The 10,384-nt window shown below is 36.8% G+C and overlaps 1 protein-coding gene across 1 annotated transcript; it reads left to right on the plus strand.

Annotated features, from left to right (window-relative positions):
- Positions 1-1,925: 1,925 nt before the first annotated feature.
- dut (deoxyuridine triphosphatase) lies at positions 1,926-10,082 on the plus strand. The gene is made up of 7 exons (XM_022687020.2): positions 1,926-2,322; positions 4,396-4,558; positions 5,538-5,629; positions 6,467-6,511; positions 7,201-7,275; positions 7,392-7,462; positions 9,957-10,082. Exons 1-7 carry the CDS (start codon positions 2,220-2,222, stop codon positions 10,011-10,013), a joined length of 606 nt encoding a protein of 201 aa, XP_022542741.2. The 5' UTR covers positions 1,926-2,219; the 3' UTR covers positions 10,014-10,082.
- The last annotated feature ends 302 nt before the right edge of the window (positions 10,083-10,384 follow it).

Consider the following 10,384-nt stretch of genomic DNA (forward strand, 5'->3'; position numbering starts at 1 on the left):
CAGGTAAAGGAGAGGAATGATTATTATTAAGATGGAATGGTATGATCCACTTTAGGGGGGCTTTGAATTGTATCAGGCATAGATACTGCATTGTGTTGTAGTCTTTAACATTATATGTAAGAGATTTATTTAAATGTGTTGACCCCCCAAAGCTATTTTTTGCTTGTTTTTTAATAAAGGAAACAGTAGTTCTTTGCAGACGAGAAGGGTATAGCTGCAGCCTCGGAGACTGCTATTTTCGGGACCGCAGTTCTAGGACCCTAAATTTAATGTATTCAATTATTTAGATGTTTTGAATAAGACGTTTTTTTTTTGTTTTGTTTTTTTTACAATTAATAACATTTTGTGCGTGTTTGTATTTTAATAGTTGAATTTGGCTGGATTCTGTCAGAAACCTGTAAAGAAATCATTGGGATTTAAACCTTTTTACACATTTCCTTACCTATAATACTGAAATACAAGTAGGTTATGTTTGTACCATCTTTAATATAAAGCTGCATGAAGGGGGCTGCTTACTATTCTTAAAAAATAAAAATAAAGAAATAAAATTAAATTTAAACGGAACAATAGTTTTACCTCATTTCAAATGGTGCTGTCTGTTTACAAATAAAAAAATATGTATAAGAACTGAAAATTGTAAATCGTAATCAGAATTGAGAATTCCTTATATATTTGTAGAATATTAAGGGTTTTTTTTACAATATCACCCAGCTCTAATAGACACTAGAGTAGTTTGAAGTTCCAAAAAGATTTCGATTATAGCCCTATGTCTTCTTTGTGTCTCTGATATGTGGTTGGGAGTTCTAAGACAAAGTAATATTTGGGTGAAATAAGCCTTTAAATCTGTAGTTAGCTGAAGTGGTAATATTTGGGTGAAAAGTGATGATATTATATGAAGGAGTAGTAAATCATTAATTTTGCTAGGTGACAGTGTCGTGAAAACAAATGGTCCTAGAACAGCGGTCCTGAAACTGCAGTCTCCGAGGCTGCAGCTATATACTATTGGGCTGCGTCCAGAAACCCCAAAAGTGTCTCCTTTTTCCTACCGATCCTCCTCCTCTCCTCCGTGACCCGGAAACTGATTTCGTGACGCCATCTTGCCGCCTGTCCGAATACCGTAGGAGATGAAAGAAGCCGCTTAAAATCAACCTGTAGTAGGCTTCCAACGGAGGGTACATCAGTGTATCCTAAGACTTTTAAGGATTTTCCAATGACATCACTGAATCCACGCCCACAGAGCACGCGAAAATGGAGAAGGCAACGCCCAAATATACGTCATAAACATATTAATTAACTAGGTTCCTTATCTAATTAAACAGCCAGTAAAGCAGTAATATAATTTATAGTTTAGATAAACTGTATGCTCAGTAAAACTATATTTATGACCCTATGTGTATCATGTTATACATACAAAAACATATATATATATATATATATATATATATATATATTTTTTTTTTTTTTTTTTTTTTTTAATTAATTCATTTATTTACTTATTTATTTTAACTTAGGGACTGATGTGGAAACTGAAACCCTCATAAGGCTGAGGTCAGACAGGGCTGCCAGAGTCACTGGTCAGAGATGCGGCTGGGAGTAAAGAGGATTTTATTGGAATATTTGAATTTTTAGCTGTGTGAGATAGTAATGTTCTGAAACGTGCTGAAAGTGTGCGTTGTGATTGGTTCACTTTAACGGTAGTCAACATCCTATCTAAAAGGGATCAGCTTCCCTCCATTCCTCCTCCTGCTCTCCTCTCCTCGATTCCTCCACCTTCTTCCGGGGTAGGAGAGGAGGAGTAGGAAAGGAAGAGTAGGAGAGGAGGAGTAGCAAAAGTTTCTGGACGTAGCCTTGGTTGCAGACAGCAGCAACTGGGATAAATGCAGACAGGGGGCAGTAGAGTTAAGTTTTTGTCCATTTGACTGGAGCAGAAGAAGCGGAGCGGATAAACATAAATATTCAGAAACGCGTGCTGTCTGCAGGAGAGATCGGAGGATTAGTAAACTGTAACTGAGACTTTAACTCAGTCTGGAAACGTCTGCCGCTGGATCAGACCTGGGGAATATAACCTACAGACACAGCGAGAGAGAAACACACAGACACCTGTCTGTCTGTCTGACAGTCAGTGTGACCAGAGCTCTGATGGAGTGATCTGGGATCAGGAGGCAGGAGACAGCAAGGACAGCAAGGACAGCAGTGGGACAGTAAACCCTGGAGACAGTATGATTCCCCTGTTTTCAATGAGAGCTGCTGCCTCAACACGGAGACATTATCATTATTTATGGAGCTCATGTTCTTCACACTCCTCCTCTCACACAGGGACAGGTAACTGAATTTAATCATGTTGTTGTTGTTCCTTTTGCAAATATCATTATATTTTTATATTACATGAGCTAGACTGTTAGAGAACCACAAAACCGGTGTTGTGTCGATTTGTGCTACCCTGATAAACCCTGCTGCAGTAGTGTAGCTAGCTATGTTTACTGATAAATGTTCCTAACGTAGAATAAAAGCATCAGATCTGAATTTGAACCGACATATTTTTCTACCACTCAAACAAATTATATAAATATAATCTTAGCTCATAATCAACCCAATGAATTAATATAAACACTTTAAAACATATAACGTTAAACGTGATAAAAAATCGACAGTACACGTGCAGGTAAATGTAGATACAGTTTTTTTTTTTGTTACGAAAAGATGCGACACAGTTATACAGTGTGAACAGTCGCTCAGATTATGAGCTAAAGTATAAAATGCGTAAAGTTCTGTGGTTTAATCTTAGATTTTATCTCCATAAATTAGCCTGCTGCTGTGCATTATGGGTGATACCACAGAAAAAGAGAGAAGAGTGCCCACTTTTCAGAATCTCTTCCAGGTTTGTGTCACAAATAGAGTGCGCTCCGCACCAAAATGAATGAGTTTAAGTGCAACAGAGTTTATTAATGTTTAATAATTTATATAATATACTATAAAATAATATAATATATGTACACATTTTTTGTTTATTTTTAACATGATATGGGCTTCCTGCTCATGAACCTCATAAAAACAGGAATTAAAAAAATAATAATACTGTGGAGAAATCAGCTCAAACTAACTTCAGTTTTCTCACCTGTCTTCCACCAAACTGTTGGCCTTTGATTCCTAAATTTAAGGCACGCTTTACTTTCATCAAAAAAGAGGACCTTGGACCACTGGTCAACAGTCCAGCCCTTCTTCCCCTTTGCCCAGTTGAGATGCTGCTTATGTTGTCTCACGTTTAGAAGTGGCTTGACCCGAGGAACCTGACAGCTGTAGTCCATCTCCCGAATGCGTCTGAATGTGGTGTTTTTTAAAGCTGGGACTCCTGCCTCATTTCACTCTTTCTGGATCTTTGTCAGATTCTTGAATCTTCTCTTTCTGATAATCTGCTGAAGCCTTGGTCATCTCTTTAGCTGGTGCATCTTCTCTTGCCACATGTTGTCCTTTGATATGCTTGGACACAGCACTCTGTAAACAGCCAGCCTCCTTTGCCATGAACTTTTGTGGCTTACCCATCCTGTGAAGGGTATTAATGATGGTCTTCCGGCCAGTTGTTATGTCTGCAGTTTGCAGACAATTGAACCAAACTGAAGCAATTTAATAACACCTGGGGAAACCTGTGCAGGTGCTTTGAGTTTAGTAGGTGATTAGTGTGTCACACTCATTTTAAAACATTCATGCCCTGCAAAATTTGGGCTGATTTCTTTACTATATTCAATTTTTTTGAATTCATGTTTTTTAGGGGTTTTATGAGCTGGAAGCCCAAATTATTTAAAAATAAAGAAACAAATATTTGATATTTGAAATCTTTTAAATTGTGGGCCCTAAATCTATAATATATGAAATCTATGAAAGTTTAACTTGTTGAATATTTTGATATTCTATTTTTTAATTATTTTATTATTTTTTTATATGTATGTATGTATGTATGTATGTATGTGTATGCACATTTTCTTTGCTTATTTTTTAGCAAAATACATTAAGTTTTTTCATGCATATTTTTGTGTGTTTTTAGCCGTGTTACTCCATTTGCCTCCATTAATTTTGCACTCTCTTGCGGACTCCCTCTAGCGGCTCGCGGTCATTTTTTTTCCATACAGAAAGTGGGCAGTCTCTTCATAAACCCGCTCTGGTGTTGCGTAATAGACGAATGCTCGAGCTTGATTGGCTGAACCTGAGCGCGAGCGGGGTCTTAAACACGTTCAAGGGTCTAGCGGGAATTACAAACCGCCGGAAAAACTAAAAGCAGCAACAGAAGAAGCTCCTCGCGCTGCGCGGTTTATTTATTAAGTGTCGCTGGTTTTAATGCTGTAGTTTAGATTAATATTATTATTTTATTTTAACACGCGCTCTCTCGCTCCGCTGTAACAGAGAAGATGCCCTGCTCTGATGGAACCGAGGCCTCCGCCGCCGCCGTCTCTCCGGCGAAGAAGAGCCGGATCGAGGAGGGGGTGCTGAGATTCGCCAAGCTGACCGAAAACGCCACAACCCCCACCCGCGGCTCCAGCAAAGCGGCGGGCTACGACCTGTACAGGTAACTAAACACACACCGACAGAGAGAGAAGAAAACACGGGTTTAATAGGGTTTTATTAACTGTTTGTTTATCTACTCTCCGAAATACTGGAGCGGAAACGCTGCTACTCTAGCTAACAGTCTGATAGTGTTGTCATAGCGACACATGGTTTTGTACAAACGCTAAAATTAAGATTAAAAGTGTTTTTAGAGATAATTTTGGGTTAAAAAACGTTAATAATAAAAATCATAACAGCGCTGTTTGGCGCTGTTGCTTTTATTGTTGTAAAATGAAGCCCAGTATTTGGCGGGAATTTTTGGGCCCTATTTTACCCAATCCTATTCATTGTTCTGTAGGTAGAAGTATAGATAAAGTTACTGGTGTTTAAAATAACGTTAACTTACTTCTGTAGAAGTTAAACAAGCGTCAACTCAAGCTTTTAACTCCAGTAAAAGTAAGAGTTAAAGTACTGCTTTCATAACTACTTAAAGTATAAAAGTAACGTAAGGTGGAAAACGTGCCGTTAAGGACAATCATGAGGAGAAGCTGAAATGAAAACGAGCTGACATGAAATTGGAGTAACGAGGCTATTTTTAAAATATTTTAAAATTTAAAAGGAGAAGAAAGTTTTAGATAATTGTGTGAAAATGTAAGAAGTAGAAGTTACAAGTTTACTGTAAAAAATAATCCTGTAAAGTATAGAAAACCAACATTTTTCTAATTTAAAGTAACAGTATTTCTACTTCATTACTTGACATGATTTTACCTTATTTTAGTTCACTTTCCATTATAATTGTGCACTAATGTGGGCTGATTTGTCTTCTAAAGGAACAAGCTAACACTTAACTACACTACACTACACTGATGTGATGTTTTGGATTAGTCAGACACTCTGGCAGAGCTACAGAAACAGGTTTATCTGATTAATCTGTATCATTTAAACTGTATGCAGAACTATCAGACTTTTCATGAATTTCACACTGATTATTTGTGTTTCAGTGCGTATGATTACTCCATTGGACCTATGGATAAAGCTATTGTAAAGACAGATATTCAGATTGCTGTACCACATGGCTGCTACGGCAGAGTCGGTGAGTTGATGCCTTTTTTATTAATGTTTTTGCACCTTGAATACATAAGTTCTGGTAATGTACGTCTCGTTTTAAAGCAAGGCTGGGATGTTTATCATTACAGAATAACATTTTAGCTATTAATTTTTTAAAAATTCATATACATTAAGTTATATGTAGTTTAGGCTCTCCTGGAAAAGAACATATGGCCTTAACTCATGTAAATTGTTTGTAATTTTCTGATAAGTCTACATGATCTACATCAAAAGAATTCTAATAAACCATTAATCACCTTACAGGGCACTGCATGTCAGGTCACTGCATTCAAGCTAAGCACAAAATAATACTAATCCACTGTTCATCCTGTAGGGATGGGATGATGAGGATCTATAGTAAAAGCATGATCTTTCAGACCTCGTTACAGTATTTTTCTGCACATAAAATTAACAATTATTTATTTTTTAACACACGAATGATATGTGAACTTGGGTCAGTGTTTAGGGACAGTTTATCCTCCATATGCTTGTTATAATAATAATTTAATACAGAATGATTAAATATTTGTTGTTCAGCACTAGTCGGGCATTAATCTGATTTTCAACTTTGCAACCAGCTGATCTCAAAATGGTGTGAGATAAACCTCACCAGAATGTCTGTATGCAAATCTGAAAACTGACAGGTTTTAGGTTTTCATGCCTTAATTTGGGGAACCATAGTACGTTTGATCCTTTTTAATCAAAAGATTTGATAGGAACAATTGAAAGAGTTAAAATCCAGAAATTATCCAACATATTGACCCCTGCATGTTTGCAATGTTGATGATTTTAATCTTTCTTTTTTGCTTTTTTCCAATCTAAGCTCCTCGTTCTGGTCTGGCAGCTAAGCACTTCATTGATGTTGGTGGTAAGTTACTAGTTCTGCATGATTTGAGTAACTTTTTACAGGTTTAGGTCTTTCTCTTTTGGGTGGTGCTCAGTAAACTGGTTGCTTGTTAAAATGTTTCTATGAGAGGAACCTAAAATAGAACCAAAGTAAAGTATTTTATACTGTGAGTGGTAAAAACTGAACATTTTTATTTGAACATTTCATTGGACAGCCATTGAGAACCCAAAAATCAGTATCTCAAAATTAGCATATTATATAAGAGCAATTGGTACTTTTGGCAGTGTGCCAAATCCTGCTGGAAAATGAAATCCGCATCTCCATAAAAGTTGTCAGCAGCAGAGGGAAGCATGAAGTGCTGTGAGATTTTGTCGGAAAACAAAACTGCACTGACTTTAGACTTGATAATAAAACACAGTGGATCAACACCAGCAGATTTCCAGTTTCCACCAATCAGTGATGGTTTGGAGAGTCACTTACACTGGTGCAACTGGATTAAGTAAAAGCATCTAAAGCATTTAAAAGTAAAGTTGGTGCAGCTCAGCTCCTCAAACTCTCTGTGCATAATTTTATGCAAAATGTAAGTAAAGCTGAATGAAATTAAACTCAAATGGCAGTAGGAGCTAAATGTACATTTCTGGAATGGAACTGAGAAATTACCTGCCATGTTTCACTGCTTTAAAAAGACTAAATGAATCTTCTCTGTTTAGCTGGCGTTGTGGATGAAGACTACAGAGGGAATGTTGGCGTAGTTCTGTTCAACTTTAGTAAGGAGACGTTTGAAGGTAAGCAGTGTTTTTGAACTGGAATTATTTGAATTGGTAAAATGATGGAATTGAACAGAAGTAATGTTTCCCTGTCTTTTTTTTTTTTTTTTTCTTTTTTTTTAAATCTTCTACAGTGAAGAAAGGAGACCGGGTGGCCCAGCTGGTCTGTGAGCGCATCTGTTACCCTGACCTGGTGGAGCAGAAGGTAAATATCAGTAGTCAATCTTTTCATAGTCTATAATCATTCTGATATTGGGGGCAGTATACAGTTGTGTAGTTCTGAGGCAGGAATTTTATGCACACCATTTACAGGCCAGTAGCTGCAAGTTACTGGTTTTGGTGTAATGTGAACAAATCTGCCCCAAAAACAGCACCAATTTGATTGGTATCATTCATTCATTGTATCAAATGCCTCCAAATTTAAACTCTTGACCAATCTAAGCCCACATGTAAAAGAGGCTCAAACCTGGTATAGTGGCCACACGACTCAAACTCTCCTCTTAGTCAGGTATGTGTTAACTATGGCAGGGGGTTTCAACTGGTCTCAGCTAGAGACCCACATTCTCTCATGGTCATTAAATCCTGACCCACTTTTACAGAATACAAACCAAATTTATGTTTGAAAAATGGCCTAAAGTGAATTTAAGAGCATTTTCTTTAAAGAAACTAAGGAGGAACATGACTACTACATATTTAAAAGTTACTACAATTAAATTAAAAAATCAGAAACTAAGTCACAAAATTTAGATATTTTACATCTCTGTATACCTACATTTTAGATGATTTTCTAAACTACGCCATCAGGTGCAGTGGTTTAAGTAGCTGATTTAATCAGTAGTAATAGTAACCATAGTAATAATTATAAGCTTTAACAGAGCAATTCTTAAGCCTTGTATGCACTACATCACTTTTAAAGTGGGAGCAATTTTTAAACAGATTGGATATTTTGCACTACGTTTTAGACCCTTTTTTTTACTGCTTTAAGCTGATTTTCTTAGTATCTAAACCAATATAGAGTGCACACTACACGACTGGGCCTGATCCACTACACGTCCAAATTCCCATGCACATCACTCGTGTTGCCTAGAAGATTCAGATCCCAGCATGGAGGAACAAACAAAAAATGTTAAAGTTGCTGGGTTAAGTAGTGGGTTGAAAAATATGGTCAGCATGGTCTCTACACATATTACATAAAGACCTGGAGGTGGTTTTAAAAAAAGAAAAGAAAAAAAGACTCTGCGGCTGCAAATGGTGCAGCTGTAATGACTCCAGCTGCTGCAGTACTGCTGACCTTATATGAGGGACAGAAATTAGAAAAAAATAAATACTGTCACCTGCTGTTTGCTCTTTTGGTATAGATTAACAGCTACTTCAGTTAAATGCATCTAGCACAATTTAGTGTCTATGGTTTTTTATAGGGTCAGTTTTGTTGTGCTAATGTAGGCACAAGGTCTTACTTTTTAGGTCTGTTTCCATAGGCTGCTGAGTTCAGACTATTCAGTTGGTAAAAAAAGTTAAAAGTGGAGTTGCATTATCATTACACATACCTGTCAAGTCTCCCGTTTTGGCCGGGAAACTCCCGTATTAGTATTTTCCCATAAATTTCCCGCATTATATTAAAATAAAAAATATATATTTTGAGGATACAGGGCTCTGACCGCTCTGTGTCTCTTAACCAATCGTGGAGCCGGTTCAAGGAGAAAGTCCCGCCTTTCAGGAGAAACAGCCAACCAGCTTGCAAGGAGGGTCAGTGTGGGGAAGCCCCGCCCTCCTCGCTGTGAGTTCAGGTAGCTAGTCGGAGCAGCTGATAGATATACGGAGATTTTTCTAAAAGAAAGGTAACGGTAGTCTAATCATGGAAACTGTGATGAGATTTTTCTGATAGCTGCTTAAAAATACTCCGAAATAAAACACACAGATTAAACCTTTTAAAATAAAAAAAATTACAGCTTGTGACTCAGTTTAACTAGAAATGTGGAGAGGACCGATATTAACTGAACTGATCAGGGGTGGAGTGATCAAAAGGAAGAAGTATTAATTAAAGATTATTAATTGTGTAGGCCCCTTAGGACTAATTTTTACTGATGGAATATATCTGGTCCATGTCCTTTTAGTAAAAGCTCATAATACCATTTTTAGGTCACCAACAGTCATTTTGCAGAATTTGTGCCCTCTTTGTTCAATTTTAAATCCATGAAATAAATAAAAAATAGATCATATAAAAGAGTGCATTTATTACAAAAAAGACATGAAATCTTAAATTAAAAAAAAGATATAGAAAAGGGTTTTTAATTTGGCTGTATTAAAAGAATGACATATGTAGGAATGTCCACAACATGTTCAGATTCTGATAATCTAATTGTAGTGTGTAAGTGGTTCACATGTGGTTATTTTAGATTTTTTGTAAACCTGTTTTAAAATGTAAGCTACTGAACCTTCGTTGGGCTGGTGGGACGGCTTTAAGCGGACAGAGGAAAATATCCCTTATTTTTAAATCTAAAACTTGACAGGTATGTCATTACAGCACTACACAACACTACAGAATCTGAAAATTAAAGCAAACTCACTACCACAGACTCACAACTGGAAATCCAGGCTAAAGTTGTTGTGTAGTTTAACATTAAAAACTAAGTTTAAAATAAAGGTGCTGATTTTAAATTATTTACAGGATCTAATTTGTGAATGGGTTTGTTTTTCAGACTTTGGATGAGACCGAGAGAGGCTCTGGAGGATTCGGCTCCACTGGAAGGAGCTGAAGCTGTGTGTGCTTGTTGTATTTTAAGTGTTTAAATATGAAATAATAAAGTTTGTTTTATAAAATTGTTCATATTTTGTCTGTTTTACATTATTGGATTAGGGCTAGTCCAGCTCCTGCCACAAGGTGGGGCTCTTTGCCCATTTGTTTTCAACAGTCTTTCCCTGAAGTCATGTCACTGAGCTAAGGAACATCTCATGTTTAGGTTTTTGCTTGTCTGGTTTTAATGAGCTGAGATCTGTCTGTAAATTACTGGTTAAAGGAGGAATAAATGCTGAACTCTTAATTCTTTTCTACTTTGTTCATTATGAAACTGCTGCTGTCCAGGTTGTGAGGAGTGTTCACATTTAAGCTGTAGCCTTTTTTTCTGTG

This window comes from Astyanax mexicanus, chromosome 9, assembly GCF_023375975.1.
Source record: "Astyanax mexicanus isolate ESR-SI-001 chromosome 9, AstMex3_surface, whole genome shotgun sequence".
Lineage (NCBI taxonomy): Eukaryota > Metazoa > Chordata > Actinopteri > Characiformes > Acestrorhamphidae > Astyanax > Astyanax mexicanus.